The 23,166-nt window shown below is 43.1% G+C and overlaps 1 protein-coding gene across 4 annotated transcripts; it reads right to left on the bottom strand.

Annotated features, from left to right (window-relative positions):
* Nucleotides 1-4,350: 4,350 nt before the first annotated feature.
* Nucleotides 4,351-22,880, bottom strand: klhl25 (kelch like family member 25). Of its 4 annotated transcripts, none has more exons than XM_006782274.2 (13): nucleotides 22,704-22,880; nucleotides 19,936-20,000; nucleotides 15,526-15,745; nucleotides 15,318-15,423; nucleotides 13,783-14,028; nucleotides 12,955-13,044; nucleotides 12,620-12,783; nucleotides 11,388-11,535; nucleotides 10,655-10,851; nucleotides 9,963-10,068; nucleotides 9,277-9,420; nucleotides 8,643-9,059; nucleotides 4,351-5,786 (listed from the first exon to the last, which is right to left on the bottom strand). In XM_006782274.2, the coding sequence occupies exons 3-12, from the start codon at nucleotides 15,705-15,707 to the stop codon at nucleotides 8,673-8,675; spliced, it is 1,770 nt and encodes a 589-aa protein (XP_006782337.1). In that variant the 5' UTR covers nucleotides 15,708-15,745; nucleotides 19,936-20,000; nucleotides 22,704-22,880; the 3' UTR covers nucleotides 4,351-5,786; nucleotides 8,643-8,672. The 4 variants fall into 4 exon arrangements, with proteins under 4 accessions (XP_006782337.1, XP_087699493.1, XP_035771393.1 ...); XM_087843367.1 differs by having other exon boundaries at nucleotides 15,526-15,740; XM_035915500.2 differs by having other exon boundaries at nucleotides 22,799-22,873.
* Between the last annotated feature and the right edge of the window lie 286 nt (nucleotides 22,881-23,166).

Here is a 23,166-nt window from a genome sequence, read left to right as displayed (position 1 = left end):
ACAGTCAGTGCAGTAGGATTGACTGGCCCTTAGGTATTATCGTTGATGTGTATCCCAGTAAAGACGGAAGGGTGCGCAAAGTGCAAGTGAAGGTCATTAAGAAAGAGGGACCAAAGCTTTACGTCCGACCCGTGAATGAGATGATCTTGCTCATTCCTCCAGATGACTGAAATGTGTTTGACCTTGTCATATTAGTAGGTGAAACCTGCTGAGTTTCAGACAGGGAGTGTTCTGTCGCCATGTAACCGTGTTTTGTTTTAAATAGATTTTCCCTGAGAAAGTTACTCTTTAGTTCCCCCTTCTGGCATGACCTGGTGTAACATGCACAAATCTGTCTCTGTTCTATGATGTCATCAGAAAGTGCATGCTATTGTTTGGGGAAAGACTTCTCCTGTTCTCTGCTGTAGTGGCAATTGTCTCCCTTAAGATGGTCTTTAAGGGCATTGTCGGTATGTAATTCTGTTCCATCCTTACTAATGAACAAATCTACTTGTAGAGATGTGATTGCGGTGTTTACTTAATAGAAATGTTTGTAAAGAGAGGATTCGCTAACGCTTTTGGCTACACAAGTCATTTGTACTGTTTTTGTGTATTTGTCCTCATCTATGATTTCTAAGAGCATTTTATGTTATTTCTCAGTTTTACCCTACTTCAACTGGCCTAAGTAAAGGGAGTGAAGTCAAACCCTCTTGTCTGCGTGGTCAATTTGAAGAGGAGTTTAGTCTGAATGTCGACTCTAGCAAGGCGTTAGAGGCAGAGGACATTACAAACACGTTATTCATGGTTACATACAATTTTAGACTGATGTGGGCAAAGCCTAAAACAATGTGCCGGGAGTTTGCTGTTCTCCCCGGTTCAGATATTTGAAGTTTGCACAGCTACATTCTCGCCTGAAAATTTTTAAAAGTTTATTTTGCAACCCAGAAAGAGTAATAAGAGGGGCATGTATTGCCTTGCATAGCCTGTAACGTTATTATGGTGGACAGATTTTATGAGTGAACTTGACTTTAAGTGACTTACAGGTTTCTTTGAAAAATACTTTCTTATATCCAGGTTCTTTTTACTGCCATCCTCCTCCTCCTTGCAGGTCCTCACAGCGCAGGCTTGCCGCTGCTAAAACTAAACAGAGCTCCCTGAAAGGCACAGCCAATCACATTGGCCATATTTGTCACATGATATAGGACTCCGGTAGAGAACGTAATTTAACTCTTTCTGCACCGCTGGGTGAATGAGACGTTGACAGATCGCTTTTTTTTTTTTATTTCTATCGGTTTTGTTTTTCTTTACTCGAAGAGATCAAATTATTGGTGGGGACAATTCAATAATCGCTGGATATTGGTGGGGACATGTCCCTTCCATCCATGCCAAATCTACGCCCTTGCCCGTGACAATATGAAACAAGGAAGTACCGCCGTGTAATCCATTTATTTCAACAAAGTAACTGTATTCTAAATACCACATTTTTAAATGGTAACTGTAACGGAATACATTAAATAATTTGAACACAAGAGATAGTCGACTGCAGAAGCGATCTTTTGGACAGAATGTTCTCATTGTGCTCTGTGACCACAGCGGGTAGATAACATTTCTATAAATCAGGGGTCCCCAATCTCAGTCCACGAGGGCCGGTGTCCCTGCAGGTTTTAGATGTGTCCTTGATCCATCACAGCTGATTTAAATGGATAATTTACCTTCTCAACATGTCTTGAAGTTCTCCAGAGGCCTGGTAATGAGCTAATCATGTGATTCAGGTGTGTTGACCCAGGGTGAGATCAAAAACCTGCAGGGACACCGGCCCTCGTGGACTGAGATTGGGGACCCCTGCTATAAATGATTCTGTGTTTCTTATTCTTTCCTATCAAAAGCCGTGCACACTGCAGTTAGGCTCTGTATTGTTGCTTGACCCTGTCACAAAGGCAAGTTAAGACTTCACAAACACAACTTGTTTGTGTTGATTGATCGATTTCAGATTTACATAATCAGCTGTTACTATGCAGACAGGAGTAAGCTCTCTTCAACAGGTAAATAACTGCTTCATCCACTCCTAAATTTAGGGGATATATGAACTGCAGAGGGCTGAGAGAGGTTTCTATTAAAACTTCAGCTAGTTTCTCCAGCAACTTCATCACAAGTGAGGTAAAAGTTGAAGGGCTCGTCTGTACAAGAGCCAGACAAGACGTTTCCCACAACGCTGGTAACTTCTCCTGCTTCAGATTCAGGGTCACAGACCGCTGGCTGGCACTAGCCCAGAGAACCGTGGGGTTTGATCAAGGTCTGCAGCCTTACCCTCGTTCATTCTGTCTCAACCTGGTCAATACTCATCTGTTGTTGGGCTGTGGAGTCAATGCATTAGTGGCATCTGTATACAGCATTACTATTACTTTAATAACTTTTAATTTCAATTACTGTAACAAAGGAATTTCCATTATGGAAAATAAAGTATGTCTTATCATCATTGGTTGATATACTGTTAACTTTCTGTCCAGTAATAACAATTAAAGCACTAGAATACTGGCTTAGCAAGCATGCTACAGCAGAGTGAGTGAAGTAACATGCTCAGCTGATGGTTCAGTGGTAATAATACCCAAAGAGTTCTGGATGCATCCCCTGCTGCTGCAGGATTGCTCTCCCCCCGCTTCAGGACACCTACACCAGGAGATGCCGGACTAGAGCAGCGCAGATACTGAAGGACCCGTCCCATCCTGGCAACAAACTGTTCCAACTTATGCAATCTGGTAGAAGGTTCCGCATCAACCGGGCAAGGACAGAGAGTCTCAAGAGGAGCTTCTATCCCCAAGCCATCCGAGCCCTAAACACACACACCCGCCCTCTCACATCATCTATAATTGACTGAGACAGGACTCTCTTCCAGACACTCTAAACCCAGGCACAATGTACCTTTCAAATTCCTTTAATTTTAAATATCTTTATATTATCTATTCTGTAAAATAGTCAGATGTCTATTCATATTAATGTACAGAATTCACCTGCTTGCTGCTACTACTGCACATTCACCCAATGTATATACTATATATATATAATGTTCTTCCTCTATCCCCCCCCAACACACACACACACACACATTATTGCACATGTCGAGGAGCGTGTCAGGTTACATTTCCCTGTGTGTTATACTTGTATAACTATGCATGTGACAAATAAAGAACCTTGAACAATCAGCAGTTCAACATCCGGGCTCAGGATTGAGCCTCTTTTCAATCACAAAGAGTGAAATTCCACCTTTCTCTGGAGCACTCAGACCAACGTCTCTATCTGCCAAAAAGTTATAAGCCAAGTACTATCTGCAAGTATGAGTGCAGCCATATTTCAGTGATGCATGTAGTACTCCTCTCAAAGTATCTGACAGTGAATAGGCAGTGGACCTCCTTATAGTTTAGTTGTAGTTCTGCTGTCTGCTCTGAAGCTCAGTCCATGGAAAAATGTTGTCTGGTGTGGTGAGTCTGCTGCTACATTTGAAACTAGTTCCTAATTAAAATGAACTAATTTATTGATTTAATCTGAGAGATACAGATACAGACACTTTCCAGTGGCTAACAGGCGTTAGCAGCTGGTTTGATTAAACCAACACTTTGTTATGTTTTTCCTTTAAGCAGCAATACCAGTCCTGGCAAAAATGATGGAATCACATTTGGAGGACATTCAGCATTTTCACTTTGCTACAAAGACACAAACCTTTTAAACACCTCAGCTGAACTGTGCGTACCGAAAGCAAATGATATCCTTGCAATAATTATTGGTGCACTTCTTCTAGATCACATAGAAGATGACCGAGTGATGAAAACAGGCAATTAAATGACCATGGGAGGCACTTTTCTTACTCCATCGATAGAAAGTACATTTGGGAGGAGGGCAGAAAAATGACTGTACTGACCCAAGTCGACTTTTTCATTTTTGTTGAGGACACTGGAAGAGTGATTTTTTGACTACAAGGCTAAATAGTATTGGCACAAGTGTACACATCACGCGCACTCAGACGTCATTTGATCCTTGGCTCGTGTGCCTTTAACTGTAAAACTAGCTAAATGTGAACTTGAAAACATTGCTGTGGTTTATTTAGTCATTTAGTCGGAGTGCATGCTGAAGCACGGGCTGTCCTGTGACTTCATGGTCGTCTTTGCGGTACTCTGTGCAGGTGAGAGGTTTTTAATCAACCAGAATCAGTGGCCCTGCTCCGTACCAGCAGAAAAGACAATCAATCAATCTACCTGTAACTGAGTTCACTAGTAAGTGTTTTACTGTGCACATTAGTCAATGATGCAGTGTATACTGGGATGGAAAGATTCACCCTTTCTGACACCTGACGTGTTAAAAACGACAGAGACAAACCAGTCATCCTCGTCTGCACGTTGAAAAGCTCAGTGCAGTTTAAAAAGAGAGTTAGTGTTTATTATCACCAGTAAAAACATGACAGCACCACACTTAAAAAACTTTTTCAAAATCATCTGGAAAACCTCACTTTAAGAAACATGTTCATCCTCAGATTTCCCAGATTCACTGGTGCATGCTTCAGAGTCTTTCTTCTGAGAGAGTTTAATTCCAACTTGGGAAAACAAGCAAATGCAGCTCAGGAGGGTCCATCAATCCAAGGTCTTCATGAACAGTTGTAGAGAGAACGAGTGCAAAGACGCTCCCGACATTAGTAAACACTGTACACTGACAGAGCCAGTACAACATAGCAACGGCGGTGCAACTGTGTGCGCCACAAACCGTGTTCATTCATTTGTTGTGTTAGTTTGAGCACGGGGAAACACTGTACACTGATCACTCATTCACACACTCACGCACATGAACTCACTGTTGAAGATTAAAAGTCTTTAGGTGCTACAGAGAAAATACAGAGCAGTGTTTGAATGGCAGTGAGCGTGTCTGCAGAACATACTCAACAAGGCCGCTGTGCTTCTCAGATTTCAAATCACTGAAAACCTCCTCAGCTGCACACATCCATTCATAATGTAATCATGTCACAGGAAATACAGAGGACTGCAAATGCACTCTGAAATGTTAATCAACCAGGTGTCCATTAGAGCTGAATCCAAGCCCAAAAAGTAGATCTTTGATGCTTATTTTCTTGGTGCTGAGTAAATCACTTTGACGTCACAGTTCTGTACAGTCTGCCACACAGGCTGCTTGCTGTGCGGTCATGTCCACATCCTCTGGTGACGAGCTGCACTGCTGCAGAGGTGAATAAATAGATCGTGTGTGGAGAGCTACTAATGCTGTGACATCAACGAGGACTTTTAGAAAGTAGCATGAGTAATTCAACTTCATTTTAGCAAATGATTCTTTACTACCGGATAATTCAGGCTAAACTCGGCCTGCGCTGCACCTGTTTCTGTATGAACTGGAAAATCTCTTACGAAGAAAAAAAACATGAACAAATAAAACCTAGCACTGCAAAAGCCAGAAACCTCCATCACATCATTGACTATTCAATACTGCAGTGAACATATTCTTTGCTTTCATTTCATTTTGCTGGACTTCTGAGAAAAATGACTTAAGTAAACATGGCAGCTCTTAGTTTGATTTCTTACTGGAATGGTTTGACTCATAAGACACTAAAGAAACACACGCACACACACAGTCTCTGTGTTTGTATGTCATCAGGAAGCACTGTAATTGTCTGTGTTCAGACCTGAGTGGTGCACTGTGGGGTTTTTTAACCACACCACTCACAATGATTCAGAGTGTGTGACACGCTGCTTCGTCTTCAGAAAGCTTGGTCCTGTGTGGCGCTTCGGCCTCGGCCACTCTCAGAGTTTCTCCTCCTGGAAGAAAAGAACAGAAATAAAACATGAAGGCAACAAAACTATTAACTTCATATTCAAGAAAACATTAAAAAGTTGCCCATCAGTTTATGATTAGAGAAAAATATTCATCTGTGTGATGATATTTGCCACTACTGTGTTCTGCTGCTTTTAATGTGGTTCCATATATACACAGACATTTCTGGTGCTCTTATTATTATGGGAACTTCACCATCATTAACACCACCACCATAATGTTGTGTGGAGCCTGCTGGCTGGTGTCATTGTCATTCAGCTGTTCAACGATTACATAGCATCATCTTAGATATATAACTGCTGTCATCACTCTTATTATGACCAGCAACGCAAACAATAATTTATTTAATAACAATCGAAATAAACTGGGCTTAGATTATTTGGACTAACTCTCTACAACCCTGAGTGAAACAGTGCGACTGTAAACTGATGTGAGGGGCAGTGTCGACACCTGCAGGCAGAGAAGATAACAGCAGTGAAGTGTGTGAGGCTGGAGCAGGACTGTGACCAAACTGCAGTGTGAACTGAAACTTCACTCAGAGGCCTATACAGCTAACTGTATAAGTGATGGGTGGGAGATAGAGGGCAGATCAGTAGTGCTTTAATGATCTGGGAAAAATCATGTGCCTCTAAACCTGAATAAGGCCAGGGAGATGGTGATTGAGGACAGCTATCCACTCCCCGTGTACATCCCGAGAGGCTCAAGTGGAAAACCAACACAGAGGCTGGATACAAGAAAGGGATGAGCAGCCTCCGTTTCCTAACATCCTTCTACACGTGCAGCATAGTGTTGGCGATTTCCTGTCAGTGGGTTGTGGTGAGCACAGTGTCCTCTGCTGTGGTGTGCAGGGGCAGCAGCATCAGAGCTGGTGAAACCAACAAGTGATCAGGATAATAAATGATGAGGAAGGCTGGCTCTGTGTTGGCTGTTATGGACCACAAACAGGACACACATCACCCTCTCTAACACGCTGAATCAGTGCGTTCTGAATTTATCAGAAATATTTTTATCTTCATTACATAACTGTATATAGTGAGAAAGGAAAACGGCTGCTCATAAACAGCAAAGAGATGAATAACAAAACACGTATTCATTGTATGACAAAATAGTCAGTGACTGTCACTGTTTGATCAGCACTTATTCACACATGACATCATGACATTCCTGTGATCCCCGAGTGTCACTGCACTGATAACTGAAAATGTATTTACAAAAAACAAAAACGTACACATAATGTACACACAACACTGCAGTTTTTCTTTGTTTTTGTTCTTTTTAAATATATGTAACCTGTAAGTATTTGCGCGTCATAAAGTTTCTTCCAGACTGATTCATGCATCCAAGGTTAGGGAACATACATTGATGCACTACAATCGTTATCATTGTTTTCTATCTAACGCTCACACACTGAGCTCTTGCTCAAGGAGATTTGGCATGCAGACTGGAGCAGCCAGGGATTGAACCACCAACCTTCCAATTAGTAGATGATCTACCTCCTGAGCTGCAGCCACCACCAACATTATTACAACATATAAAATAACATCTGTGAGTTAGAGAGAGCAGGGCTCTGAACAGCTGCTCAGAACACTCTGACTTGTTGGAGTCTTTGACAGGGATCGTGGAAGAGGTTCCACCTCGGCACTCCACTCCTGGGAGACCTCTGTGCTCAGGTGGGTAATGATGATAGAGCTGGAGCCCACGCAGAAACTGGAGCAACAGCAAAGTCTAAACCAGAGTCTGCTGTGTTATTACACTTCTGTGCTTAGCAGGGGTTTGAGCTTGAAGTTTGCTCAGAAATATGCCTGGTAGCACAGAACCTCAGGCTAAAGGTCACCGATAATATTGCGACTTGGGTGAAAAAAAGAAGCAGTGCTGTAAAATATGGAAGTTACATTTTTCTTCTCTTCTTGTTTAAGGTGTATAGCCTGCACTATAAAGAACCTCGAGGGGACAGTTGTTGTGAAGTAACACTAACTCAGTGGTTCTTAACCTGGGTTCGATCGAACCCTAGGGGTTCGGTGAGTCGGTCTCAGGGGTTCGGCAGAGCCTCCGCCGTGACATGCACGGCTCATTTTGTGCACCAGTAAAAAACATATATATGTCTTGAATTTGAAAAAAATCTTATTTTATTTTTCACTAAACAGGGGTTCAGTGAATGCGCATATGAAAATGGTGGGGTTCGGTACCTCCAAAAAGGTTAAGAACCACTGCACTAACTAAATAAAACGCAATTGTATAAACTGATCACAACTTAGTGGTGAGTTGAATGAGCTGGCAGGGAAGGCTGCTAAACAGAACTGGTAAACCCAAGTGAATAACAGAGGTCCTGTCTGTGAGGTCCTTTTGGATAAATCTTGCATACTGGGGGCAGTTGGGGACATGGGGTCCAAATGGCCATTTTCAGGACCTCCACTATCAAACCAGTGGGCAAGAGCTAAAGCCACATGATCATTTGTGCCTGTGGTGGTGGTGGTAACCTACAGACCCACTAGTGGCCAGTGGCAGTGAGGGAATAAATGAGGCTGGCATGGGCTTCCCAGGCTTGGTTGACCTCAAGGGTCTTCTGAGGTAGCAGATGGGTGTTGGAGGACCGGCCTGTGGCTTTGGCAGCTGCAGAAGCAAAACCTGGGAAGAGCTAGCCTGAAGGCAATTCAGGCAAGCTGTGAGAGGACTAAGTATCATCTAGCGGTGAATAGTATGTTTATGACCGAAAAGCCCGAGTTGTGATAAAACCACACACATAGTGAAGAAGTTATGAAGTGTAACTTTGACGTTAACAAATGTGGATTGCTGTAACAGACAGTGACTTGTGTGGCATACTGAGACATTCCTCAACATACCTGGGATGAGTGTCTCCTGGTACCTCACAGTTAGGCAGGCAGGTGTTTCCATGTGCTGACAAAGGCAGTGGGGATCAGTGAATAAGGTACAGTGGTGATGGAGTTCCAACTATCTGACGTGGGATCGTAACAGTCCAGAGTTTTACACCGCTGCGTCCCAAAATAACCTCCAACCACATAAAGCTTATTCCCCGAGGCCACGGCATGGCAGCTCATCCGTTTGGACGTCATGTCGCCCACTCGAGTCCATTGATTGGCTTCACAGTCAAAGCGATAAGCAGAGGCAGCTGTGAATTCTGTGTCGCCGCCCATGATAAAGATCTGGCTTCCCAAGACAGCGGCTGCCGTGTAGCGCCAGGGCTGAGGGCACTCGGCAGCAATGTTCCAGCGGTTTCCTACGGGGTCGTAACACTGGACCTACAAAATAGCAAGCAGGGAATTATGCAGCTACAGTGCCATCTCCAACAGCACAACACTCACACTAAATGCAGTATTGTTCTTTTACATCTTTATTACACAATGACTGAAACAAAGAACAATAACTGGTCTTTCAAAGAAAGGTATTGTCAATTAAATTCATACAGTGTTGGTAGAGATGCTTCAGAGAGGCAGGTAAGTAACAAAGAGGACCAACCTTGGAGGCTTTGTCTCTGTGTATGGTGGTCCCTCCAAAAACAAAGAGTTTGAGTTTGGCAGAGACCACAGCAGCGTTACTGACGCCATCTCTTAGTGGAGCCATCATGGTCCATTTGTTATTGAGAGGGTCATACCGCTCCACCTGGTGAAGAAGTTCGATACACTTAACACTTTAGTTTCATGTCCCTGTAAAGTTTGATCATAAAACAGTAAAATGCAAACCGAGCAGCTGGTCAAGCATCAGCGAAATCTCTGCACATGGTAAAGCTGTTCTTCACTCTTCTTGCCAACAGACAGTCTTTAAACTTGGCAGGAGTGTTACGGATGACCTGCTATACACCTAACCCTGCGCTCCACCCTGCCCAATAAAACATGTTTACATTGCCTATAAAGTTTTATTTTAACACCTGTCAAGGTGCAATTTTCTCACTGTCATTTATTATTATATTTTAACTATTCTGTAAGACTTTAACAGAGAATGCACTTTTGTGCAAAGTACCACTTTCTGTAACTTCCTGTCAGTTTAAAGTCAATGCATATACGCTTTTGTGGCTGGCTGTGAAATTTACAGAACAAATAAACTGTACATAAATATACATAAATTGTCAAAAAAATCTGCACTTGTCAGTTACAAATAAATAATTGTTTATTTCAGTTTTAGGTAGAAGTCATTGCTTTTCAGACCTGTTTCAGAGAGACAGATGGTGAGGCAGGGAAGACACCAGCTATGGCTGTATGCCCTCCAACAACATACAGACTGTTCTCCAGCTCAGCTGATCCATGGCCAAACCTGTGGAAGGGAAGCAGCATGTTGTGTGAACTTCTGTCAGTGATGGGTTTGCGATGGTGCACTTTGTATTAAGCACTTTCTATATAGCTAAAGTAAGTTTAAACACTTTTCTATACACAGCGTCTAACCACACAAACTATATTTCTACCATCCAAGTTGCATCCAAAACTCATTTTATCCTGGAGCTCCTTAGAAAGCCTTGGCATCTGCCACAGTTTATGACATATCTGCCATGTTTACAGTCATGCTAACACTTTTTAATCCGTTCAAACATAATAGGGTGAAGTGAATGAAACGCAATCTGAAGCACAGATTCACAAAGATAAACGTTGCAGCAGGAAAAATTGCCTTCTAAGCGATTTCTGGTTCAGTGGCAAGAGCAACGTCTGTTTTGTGATAATTTCTTATTGTTAAACAATTGCCAAGTACAATATATACAACTCTAGAATCTCACTTTGCTTTGGGCAACACATTTAGACCAATAAATGTCCATTTACACTCCAAATTTAACTGCAAACCTACCCTAAAAATTGGACAGTACTACTACATTGATCCAGCATTTCCCATAAAGCAACAAACAGCATACCTGGCTATTAGCATGGGTGCCCCTTTAGACCACTCTTCATGGACAGTGTCATAGATCCAGACGTCTTTAGACACTCCATTCTCTGATCCTCGACCTCCTGTCACATAAACCTTACAACCAATGGCGCAGGCACTGAACTCCTTTCTAGGGCTGGGAAGGTCTGCCTTCGGTATGATCTCCTTGGCTTTATGATCAACCTATAGATTTGACATAAATATATGAACATCAGAAGTGGCCCAGTTGTTGCAGTCAACATAAAATGAGACAGAGGATGAGAAATACATAAAGATGAACTGGTGAATTAAATAAAGCGGAGTTAAAATTCACTCTGAATTTGTTTCCATGTTCACAAAGGACATGAAGACGGGGTTAATCCTCATAACTCACCAATCAATGGAATTTTTATGTCATTTCCCCACTGATATATTAAATTAGTATTAGTCATTGTGCTGAGATTGAATTCAATCAGCAAGGAGAGTTTTGGTTGTGAAAACCCGACTGTGTCGGGGTTGAGATGGAGAAGATCACAGCAGAGACAGGAGAGATGTTTTACACAGGAGAACAATTAAATACAGGATGAATTAGTAGATCTATAGGTGTAAGCTTAAAATGAAAGAGCCGTTAAATGTCATGGCTTAATAACATAGCAGTTCAACTCACATCAGCCTGAGAGAAGTGACGCTGACAGTGCATTACATAAAATCACACCACACAAGCAGAAAGGTCCTTTTACCTGATATATCTTGTCACACATGAAGGTTTGGCCTCCGAGTATAAGTAGCGTATGTCCTGCCTTGCGTGGTCGGGCACAAGGACTCGTCACTACTCCATCATTCTGAAGGATTTTCTTCTTACACTGCATTGCCTCTTCTACTATGGACCTGCAGGACAGTCAGCACATCAGCTGATACTTACTGAAAGTGTGGAGAGTCTGTCAAAACCACAGCTGCTAGCTGATTTCTGTTTAAATTCACACTCCTATAATTTCTCAAGAATATTTTAATAATATTTGAAAAATATAAATAGTAACAACAACAAAAAAAGATAACACAAAAGGAAACTGAACTGATACACAGATACATGGGAATCTATATCAAAGCAAGTCCGACATGATCTCCTCTGTGGTTTCATGTAAGTGATACTGAAATGTTTTGTTTTTGCTTGATTGATGTAAAAGCCTGTATGCAGACAGGTTGTGATACCTGGAATCACCCTGCAGGACATCCGTTTCATGCTCTGCATCAGAACTATATTAAACTGTATCGCCCCATCAAATACAGTTTGAATGAATAACTAAATAAAAGCAGGAATCAGTGACATTCTTGGTTTATTCTAAGGTAGAGTAGTTGCTGTCACTTTTGAGTGAACCTGGGTTCAGGTGGTCCATGGCTCACAGGGTGTCACAGATCTGTGATGATTGAGTCACAGTCACAGCGAGGCTGCTCGGGCTCAGCTGTGTAATACCTTTCAAAAAAGATTTTGGCTTGGACTTGGAGACATTTCAGACAATTTGTATTCAAGTGATGGAAAAGTGATATCATATCAGCTGTGCATGAACCCGGTTTTAAGATTGGTCTTCAAACTCTGTTTCTGATAGAGCCAACGATTAGGGCAGGATCAAGTGACCCTGGGAAGATGCTTTAGCTACACTGCTGAGGGGCTCCCCATGATGAACTCTACCTCCTTTCACTCCTTTCCTCTACTCACTTGTGTGTATATGCCACTATTGCATTAATTGTTATTAACCATCGTCTTCTCTCTTCCATTCATTTTTTGTGGTCTGCTCCTCTTTTACATCTTTATTACCTTTTAAGCCTAAGAAACTTCTTGGTCTGTAACACTTTTCACTCAGACTCACCTCATATGAAAAGCTAGTATTGAATGTGAAAGCTTAAATGTGAGATGAAACAAAGTGAAATAAAGAGAAGACACAAAGTTTACATGGTCTTGGTCTTATGAGCCTACCTGCTCCTCTTGTCAGCCATAATCAGCTCCTCACAAGCTACAGCCTCCAGCAGACACTCCGAAGGCAGCAGAGCCAACCTTATGCCTGTCAGCAGCTCTGGCAAATGAAGACGCCGACGCTCCAAGTCGTATCGAACCCACCGCATCACAGAGTTAAACACAACCTGCCATGAGTCAAATTACCAGCCAACATCAATTTATGGCTTCCAACACTGTACGAGAAGCATTCTGCGGTTTGGTTGGTATTTGGATGAAAAATCACTTCCAAACACAAATCAGTACGCTCTGAAGAAACACGCAGACACAGGAGAGTCCCCGCGAGTGACGACACTCACCTGCTCATCTTCTATCTCCAGCTCGTCACTCAGAATCAGCTCCAGCAGCTGGTCTTTGGACAGACTGTAGAAATCCTCAGACTCTCTGACCTGAAAGCACAAATACTTATGTTATATGCAACATACACACTCTCTCACACAAACACACACTTTATTCAAAAAAGGAAACTTTCCTTTATTTATTAAGTAAAACCTTTTAAGCCTTTGTTTCCATTTTGATCATTCTGGTTTATAGTGCATAAAACCACAAATCCTCCATCTCTGTCATGGTCTCCGTGCCTGCCCGGCCGGCCCCACAAGGCTACATGTGTTGTTTGGTTTTCTCTCTCTCCCTCTCTGCCTGGGCGGAGCTCACTGTGGGCTCCCACCCTTGGCCCACACACCTGACAACAATCAGCTGTCATCACCTAGGAGCACTATTTGAGGCTGGAACACAGATCCTCTCGTCGCTGGATGATTGTACTACAGACGTTAGTGATGCTTTGTGAGTGACTTCGATTTCTTCTGCTACAGAGACTTTCCTCCCTGCTGTGTGAACGTGTGTGAGTTTGGGCAAGAAGACGTGAGCGAGTGTGAGAGAGCTTCCCCGTGATTCCCTGGAGTTTGGATTTCCCTTCACTGTATATATCGTGCACTAGTGCTGTAAGTAAACTGTTTTTGGAGACGTCTAACCGCTCTGCGCTTGAGTTCCTACTACCAGATTGTGACAATCTCAGATTATTAAAATATTCCACAGGATCAATCCCCCCACAAATCTGAAACATATGTTCATTTGTTCACTCAGTATTTTTTAATAAACTTAGAGAAAACAAGAATAGTCGTCTTTACCGTCTCATAGTGCACCAGACACATCCTCCACGACAGCTCGTACAGTCTTTTACACTGATGAGCATCTGACAACAGCATCATTCCCAAGCAGTTGGACGCGTGCAGGTTTTTTTCTAAGAACTCTGCTGCTGCATCCCGAATATCGTGGAACTGCAGCATGTCGCCAGCCTCCAACAACGACTCTGCATTCTCCTCATTTATGATCACTCGGGAAGAGTAGGCAAAGTCCAACAGAAGCTCCAGGACCTAGCCAAATAGGCCATTGGAAAATTAGCCATGCACATTACAGGACATATAACAGCGTGATACACTGCCTAAGACCAAAACACACTAAACGTGGGCACGTGTACTGGTGAATTTTAAGAGATCAAAGAATGGAAGAAAAGCGGAAGCAGGCAGTTTGTATTGTGGCTGTTTGCATATGTGTGCTATACATGCAGCATTTAATGCGAGCCTGCAACCTCAGCCAGGTCTCCATTGGAAAAGACACTTTGATCCTAGTTAGAAATCTTCCTAAACTAAATCCTAATAAATTAGAGTAACAATAATTTTTCAGTGTCACCTGAGCCAAATCGAATTACAAGGACAATCTGAAGCCATTACCTAAACAGGATGACAGCCGATACCTGATAGCTGAAGGACATGCTTCCCATTCCACTTTTAGAAACTAAAAACAAGTAAACCTGCAGTCTGAGAGCAAAGCTCTGCTGGGATATCAGGATACTATAAGGTCTTTGACACATGATGAACCCCGATCACTTCCTCTTGAGAAATTTGTTTGCAACAGGAAGAAATTTAATGTGAATTCTGGATTTAAGGAGCCTGTGAAGACCAGCTAATATGGGAGACAGACGATCCCTCTTTCTCATCCCCGCTCCACTAAAAGCTTTCAGAGCAGCCCAGTAGTAAGGAATGAGCCAGTCCACAGTGAGGTGGCAGAGGAGGTTATGAGATCCCTCATGATTCTGACCATATTGTGCAGATGAAAGCCTGCTGTCCTTCTGATTTCTTTAATGTGAGAGAAAAAGGACCTGCTATGAAGTGGTTCAACCCTCTCTGTCCTCAACTCTTTACATGTATATTTCTTTACACTTATATTTCCTGTCCTCTAAAGATTAAACTTTAAGGCATACAAAATTAAATAGCATCCGACTTCAGGTTCATTTTATTGGATGTAGCTCAGGAGGTAGGGCAAGTTATCTACTAAGTGGGAAGTTGGTGGCTTGATCCCTGGCTCCTCCAGTCTGTGTGCTAAATATCCTTGGGCATGGTACTAAGTTGCCAAGTTGCTCTCAGATGCATCCATCACAGTATGAATGTGGATGAATGTTAGATAGAAAGCACTTGTGCAGGAAAAGGAGAGAAAAATAGTGTTTGTGTGAATGGGTGAATGAGGCAAGTGCTTTGAGTGCTGAGGTAGAGCTATATAAGATTATATATAGATATGTTTGTTTGTTTTTAATGAAAAGAACTGAAAACAAAAAGCCACCAGAGCACGCTAACCTGACTGTTCAAAGAGAAATTCAGAGTAGTACCTCAGGGTGTATACTGTCTCTGAAATTGACGTCAGTGTCCAGGCTTTCTCGCAGCCCTCCGCTAAACATGGCTTCAAAATAACGACTACATGCTGCCAGGACAGCCCTGCAGAACACGAAAGCAGACGAGCCAGAGTGAAAGTCACAGGTTAGAAAAACAAACAAACAAAAGGGGTCATCGAAAAAGACACTGCCAGCGTGAGTTTACCTGTGGCATGGGAAAGAGCGATCGCCGGCCCACAGAGTGACATCAGTAAACATGCATTGTTTTCTCATGGCGTTCAAATGAGTCAGGACACTGTCGGGATGTGAAGGCTTGTGGAACAATGAGATGTTCATGGAGCCTGTGCTAGTGCGGGATTTCCGATTCTCGTGAACAGTCACCGACATGGCAGCTTTGCTTGGTACCTACAGCACTCTCTCCTATACTGCAATAAAAACAGGGGGAGACAAAGGAAAATACTGTCACACTGTAGACACAGCTGGGATTAGCAGTATAGATGCGTGTATGTAAGTGGTCACAGTTCTGTGCACAATACACAAGAACTAAAGATCTAACCATAACATCACATTTCTTACAGCAATGTTCACATAATGCTACACTGTATTGCCAAAAGTATTCACTCACCCATCCAACTTTCAATCACTTTCAGGGCCACAGACTATTTCTACAAACATTTGTGAAAGAATGGCTCACGCTCAGGAGCTCAGTGAATTCCAGCATGGTACCGTGATAGGATGCCACCTGTGCAACAAGTCCAGTCATGAAATTTCCTTGCTACTAAATATTCCACAGTCAGCTGTTAGTGGTGTTATAACAAAGCAAGGTCCATAAAGACATGAGTTTGATGTGGAAGAACTTGACTGGCCTGCACAGAGCCCTGACCTCAACAACAGAACACCTTTGGGATGAATTAGGGTGGAGACTGTGAGCCAGACCTTCTCGTCCTCATCAGTAGCTCACAAAGGTGTTTCTGGTAGAATAGTCAAATATTCCCATAAACACAGTGCAAAGCTGTGAGGCTTCCCAGAAGAGTGGGAGCTGTTATAGCTGCAAAGGGTGGGCCGTCATCATGTTAAACCCTATGGATTAAGAATGGGATGTGACTCAAGTTCATATGCGTGTGAAGGCAGACAAACAAATACCTTTGGCAACACAGTGTGTCTGTGCCCTGAATGAGTTCCTCTGAGTGTACTCCAGGATCCCAGAGCGTTGAGGAAATGTTCCAAGCTGTCTCTTAAGTTTGAAAGGATTGGCTCATGGGACCAGTATGGGGAACTATTAAACATGTTTAATAAAATGCACTTATGCACAAGTGACAGCTGCGGATGAGCAGCACTCTGAGATATCTGGAAAGTAACAAAACATGTTGAGGTGTGTTCTTTGACAGACAGCGTGCTCCTAGACTGGCTTGATTTTTTTTTTCATTTTTATTTATTTCTTATATGGACCATGTACAAAATGCAATAATAAAATAAAGGAAACACACACACATACACACACAAAAATGTCAACTGGTTTATGCCCCACAATATTTTCAGGGACGGGCCTTTAAGGTGTTGCAGATAAATACAACAAAATAAAACCAGCAGAAGAAGATTTATTCATAATACACGGGAAAAGACCCAGGGAAAGAAAGTTAACAATAAAGACCGATAGAAACCCAGAAAACCATAAATTTCCCACCCGAGCCTCAACTCTTGCGGCCCGGTACCAAACGCCTCACGGACCGGTACCAGTCCGTTGCCCCGGGGTTGGGGACCGCTGTCCTAGAGTGAGGCACAAATGTGACGTGACAATGGTCAAAGTGAACAGTGAAAGCACAAACTGTTTTTTCACCTTTGGGCAACACATTTTAGATTGTGGAGGTCACTCCTCCTTAGGGATGGCTAACACCATCCCCGTCGGCCAATCCAGAGGCACTGCACCACATCACATCAGTATTTTAACATCCAGGGCCTTAATTAATCTCAGCACAAACCTCCTCCACCCTGGAGAGCTGGCTAACAAGGAGCTGTTAAACTACCTCAACTAATACATAACAGGCGAGTTATCCACCTCATCAGTCACCTGATGATTTGCCAGAGCTGCTTTTGAGGGATTCTGTTCTGGTCTGCTGGAGGTGGGAATAGAAGATCCTCTGTCAGATATTTCCAGCACTTCGTCATTATACATTATGCCTGTCCAGTATCCTCCTCAACCATCTGCTCCAACTCACTGACAGCTCAGCTCCTCTCTCCACCCGATTACAAAACTGGACCTGCAACCTATAGTGTCCTGGTGCCATGTACACTTATATTCTCTCCCTCCTTCAGGTCACACTGTTGTCTCCCAGTAGAGCAATGGACATGACACCCTGGGTTACTCTAAACACCTAATGAAGTTACTGATGTAAATAAATAGAACACAATATTTCCTCTCAATTTCACTGCAGACTGATAAACAACAAAGAGCTAAAGATGGTCTTATTACAGTGGTGCTGTGTTAGCCAGTCACAGGAAAATAGGTAGACAGCAAAGACTGGAAGGAATGCTGGGTCAGCATCCCCATTGCTGCTTGTGTGTGTGTGTGTGTGTGTGTGTGTGTGTGTGTGTGTGTCTACATTTGCTGACACAGAGTTTTAGAGTAAAGTCATACCCCTTCAGTGACAGGGTGTGTGCATGCAGACTTGATCAGTGTGTGCTGTGAATGAACAAAGGATGGAAATGCTAGCACATTCAAACAAAGCATGTTGTGGACAACACAGCAGTGCAGCACAGCTCTCTCACACACACACGTGAGCTTCTGTGTTGTCATCTCTCCCTTTGGGAGGGCCACAGTAATTAGGGCCGTTTCTGACACACCTTCCAAGGGGATGATGGTGGATTCTGACTTGGTTTTAGGATTTGAGGTTACAAGATTTTTTTCTGACTCAGAGCGGGGCTTTGAGAGATGATTATACATTTAGCTGTCATCAGTCAACATACAGTAAAGGCAATTCATCTTTGTTACCTCATATGGCACACATAGCTGTATTTTTTTGTGGTTTCTGATTATTCCACTGATAAAGTTTTTAAAGAATCCCTGTTATACGAAGGAATATTAGAGCCATAAAAAGAAAAATATATATATTATTGTTACTTTCAAGATTAAACCTAAAATAATATTTGAGAACAAAGTTGAAATCTGGAGATTACAGTCGTTTCAAACGTGCTCGAGGCTGTAAGCATCTGTATCGTTGCATCTGTCCGGTGCAGCCATTTCATTTTGGACAAATCCGACCAACTCCTCCACGTTAGTGTGTTTTTTTTCTGCCTTCTGACCAGATGCAGCTTTCTGCACCTTCTCGTCCTTATACGCATCACCACGCTGTGTTTATGTGCTAAAACAGAAATAAGTTCAGATCAAGTTCAAATGCTTATAGCTTCATGCAGTAGGGAAGGTGTATGTTGTAGACTAAGACACAAGATATCTATTCAAGCTGTCTCACTAACTTATCTCCACAGGGTCTTTTCTGTGGCAGATGTTTGACTCAAAACAACTTTAATCTCAACATTTTGACTTTATTCTAAGAATAAACACCATTTTTTTCTTAATATGGCCCTAATACTGCATTGTACTATCAACAACAGGATTAACAGGTAGATGTTTTCTTTGGCGTTGTTTAAAACAAAGCAGTAAAATACCGTAGTTAGAGCTGAGGCTTCAGCGGTGGTGATAATAATGATTATGTTGATCAGTACTGAGATTAGTTATTGGATCAGGATTATTTTTGATCTTAGTGAGGTAAAAGGACACTGCTGCCTTCCTGTTAACTTACAAATCCTTGCATAAAAAATAACTGGTCCTCTTTATTCACCCAAATTCAGTGCATCTCTTAGAAGGCTTCTTTCACTCCATGCCATCCGTACCTGCATGATGGATGTAAATCTTTATCTGAGCTTAAGTTTGGTGAGTCACCTTAGCAACCACTGCATTGTTTGGCTTTCATCATACTGGGGTGGCTGTAGCTCAGGTGGCAGAGCAGGTCAGCCACTAATCAGAAGGTCGGTGGTTCGATCCCAGGCTGCCTCCTGGCTGCATGCCAAATATCCTTGGGCAAGATACTAATCCCATTTTTGCCTACTAGTGGTGGTCAGAGGGCCCGGTGGCACCAGTGTCCGGCAGCCTCGCCTCTGTCAGTGCGCCCCAGGGCAGCTGTGGCTAAAACGTAGCTTGCCATCATGAATGGGTGAATGACTGAATGTAGTGTGAAGCGCTTTGGGGTCCTTTAGGACTAGAAAAGCGCTTTACAAATGCAGACCATTACTGCATTTTGTGACACTCTGCTGTGCAGAGCTCGTGGTCTTCTGCTGTGGCAGACATGAGACTTTTGTTTGACAGTCTGTGATATAGAGCACCTCACTGCAGTCAGGTGCACTCAGGTAACCTCAGGCTCTGCAGTGCAGGAAAGCGCTGTGACTGACACGTAAAGCTGTGTTCTGCTGGCAGAGCGTGCATTTCCAACACCCCTCGATCACATTCATTAATTGTTTGAGCATAAAAATCATGATTGAAATTAAAATTTGATCAACTTTGCAGCCTGAGATAATGGTTAGAAGGAAGAATGTATTAAAACAAAAATGTATGTGCACTCACCAACTGCCCAGGGGATCTGCCAGTGTAATGCAAGCTTGGCGGCCTGCTCAGCCTGAGTCAACCACCTGTCGAGGAAGGGAGGGAGGGGTTAACTGATTGTTTGTAGACGCCACTCTTAGCTTAATCACCACAGTTTCAAACATATACACAATGAGCCACAGTACTTGTGCAACATTATCAACTATAAATCCTTTTTGATAGTTCATTTGGTGATACATATATATTGCAATCAGAGGGAAGGAGTTTTCTTAACAAAGCAGCTATATGTTAATATTACATTAACACTTAGAGGACTCACTTATGGAAACCCAGAGTTTATTAAACAGAACAAGCAATTCTTGGACCATAATCTTCTGTAAATGACTGAACCATGGTGGGCTGCTGTGGTTGTTCTTTTCTGTTCAACTTTTCACCCCATCTTTACGTGACCTTCACCAGAGGAGGCTGGTCCACAGAGGCAGGGCGCTCGCTCTATGTCCATCTTTGAGAGATGAGGGAGAGCAAAATATGCGTACAGTGTGATTGGTTCTCATCTTCTTAAGTGGTGTACCAGAAAAAGAACGATGCACTAGCTGTAGAGCAGCTGCAGCCAGCTGTTAATGCATTTCAGACAATAGGTGGAGGTCCCGCTACTGCACGCTCATTAAAAACAGAAGCATGCTGGTATTTACGTGTTACTGCTGGTACATGAAGCAGTGGTGAGTGTATGTTTGGGCAGATGGATCCTTACAGTGTGAAGTGCAGTTTTTATAAGTGCAGAAGGTTTTTGCAGGGGCCCCAGCATGGATGGGTGAAAGGGTTTTTGTGCACAGGCGCAGTGTGCTGAATGTGGGTCGGTGTGTCCAGATTAGCTGAGCTTCTTGGACACGTAAAGGCAGTATTGAATCCAGGCAACAGCATGTGTGCCCAACAGAAGGCTCATACAAACTCCACATCCAAACAGCTCACCACACACACACACGCTGTTACACACACGCTGTTACAGCACGCACACACCTATCGTTCACCAGTGGAATATCAACACAGAGGCTGAATAGATGGAGTGCTTTAAAGAGAGCAGCAGTCAGTAGGCCTGAGCTTGTTTACCCATAACTAACATAGCTGAATCTGTTGCCCTGAGCCACTCTGTATGTCTGTCTGATTGAGCAAGTGATTCACTAACAAGTAGCCCTCTCCTGGGGGCCGGGTCCATGTTATTTCTAGGTTATTAAAATTCCCATTTACCCACCTGGACAGCTAAGTAAAAAGCACACGTCCATGCCTGCTATGAGGAGACAATCAAAGGTTTCCTTCTGCACTGCAGCCAAGCTTGGCTTTGTTAGTAACTCTGTGTTAAATGGCTTTGACATATAAGCACAACCTATTAAACAACTTACCAAAAACTTCAATGTGCTTAGTGAGTAAATACTGACTGACATCCACGTCAGCATGGCCCACCCAGAATTTTTATGTGCAAGAAACCGAAGAAGAAATTAGAAGCCAAAGGTTTCCAAAACCCTTTAAAAAAAAAAGTTTTTCTTAGAAAACATTCAGGACAAACGTGGTGTCACAAAAAGAAAGTAATTAGGTCTCAGATGATTTAGAGACAAAGGATAAAAGAGAGAGAGCTGCTCAGCTGTAAGACACAAGCTACAAACTCTGAGAAAAAGAAACTCTTTAGGTCAAATTTATTGAACTTTACGCTTTTTAAATATCCAAATAATTTTCTAGAAAATCAATTGTGAGGTGAGGAATCATTCCTTCTCTCCTTTCAGCTCCTCCATCTTCCTCCTCCCTACCTACTATCCTCTGTCACAACAACCCTCTGCACATCCTCCTCCACTAAATCCACGAACCACCTCTGAGGTCTTCCTCTTGCCTGGCAGCTCCATCTTCATCATAGATGAAGTCTGATAGATCTACTCTCCCTCACCTCTGTCTCAAACTCTGTCTCTAAGGTCAGAGAGACAAATACAACGTTTCAGAGTTCAAAGTGTTGTCTGATACAGCCGCTTAACTCTAGGCTAATCAATAAAAACAGATCACATATCACAAATTATACCAATCAAATACATGAAACATGAAACCAAGTCTTCACATGCGCACTCACATCTTTCATGCTCTGTTTCCTGACCCTGGTGCCTGACATGGACCTGCTAACATTAAAGATGTGTGCAGCTCAGCCTGCTTCAATCATTTATCACAAGTTAAATAATTGAGCAACAGTGTTGCATAATCGGAGAATAGTTACAAAAGACAAACGTGGTCCTGAGAGCGTGTGGCAGAGCTGCTGTAGCTTCCGAGAAACAAAGAGCTCCCTGACAGAAGACGAAAACTTTCACTTTAGTCCAGCAGGATCTGAGGCCACGGAGTTAGTTAGCCGTCAGTGAACATACCCCCAGTGGGCCACCAGCTCCAGGCTGTGGATGTGCTTAGGCCGGTTCCTGCCTGTGGGGCAGCCGAACATGCACTTCCACAGACCTGTCCGGAATTTCAAATGGGAAAAATCGCGTTCCGCTGGAATGGCACTGGACCAAATGGCTTCCGTTTAGCTTTGCTATGCACCAACTTGGGTGCTGTTGAGAACCTTTGCGAGCAGCCTACACTTGTCTTAAAGCTTGTCGTTCACATGACACAGACACTTCGAGTCCATACGAATTCGCAAGCTGACCGTACACAGCTCTGCCGCTGAAGCACTGACGCTAATGTGAGAACAATAACTGACAAAGCTCCACTCACTCCACGGTCTGGCTCCCACAGCAGTGCCAGAGGGAAGCTCTACTACTCACGTTCACGTCAGCTGCAGGTTAAATCCACGCAGTGTAAAGTTTCATGTCTCCGCTCACGAACAAACATCACACTCCCGTCACAGCAGCTCAACTACCTCTCCCTGTTCTCCTTCTTCTTCGGTAGCTTGGCCCGATGCCTGTCTCACTGGCTGTGGAAGAAAGCCTTCACACTGCAGCGGAACCAACAACCAATGACTTTGGACTGACTCGTTGCTGGCGTTTCTAACACCAATCCCCAGCCTCGAGATAAACTCTCAGCCAATAACGTTGCACACGGCGAGATTTTAGCGGCGGCGTCTATCGTGACTGGCAGCTACTTAGGCCAATTATCGTCGACGTCGTTGTACGAACCACAAAGTTAGCCCCAATGAAATCCCCCGAGCAGCAATCACAAACAAAGAGAGGCGGCTTTAAACACGGTAGCAAAACAACTGCTTGTCGACACTACTCTGGTTTTAAAACA

This window comes from Neolamprologus brichardi, chromosome 7, assembly GCF_056152115.1.
Source record: "Neolamprologus brichardi isolate AB-2024 chromosome 7, ASM5615211v1, whole genome shotgun sequence".
Lineage (NCBI taxonomy): Eukaryota > Metazoa > Chordata > Actinopteri > Cichliformes > Cichlidae > Neolamprologus > Neolamprologus brichardi.
This window is presented reverse-complemented; position numbering and strand designations above follow the sequence as displayed.

Coding starts and splice junctions, on each gene's coding strand:
- klhl25 (XM_006782274.2), bottom strand. CDS start 15,707: ATGTCGGTGACTGTTCACGAGAATCGGAAATCCCGCACTAGCACAGGC. Junction 11,536..12,619: donor ATGGCTGACAAGAGGAGCAG/GTAGGCTCATAA, acceptor ACTGTCCTGCAG/GTCCATAGTAGAAGAGGCAA. Junction 9,060..9,276: donor ACAGAGACAAAGCCTCCAAG/GTTGGTCCTCTT, acceptor GCTATTTTGTAG/GTCCAGTGTTACGACCCCGT.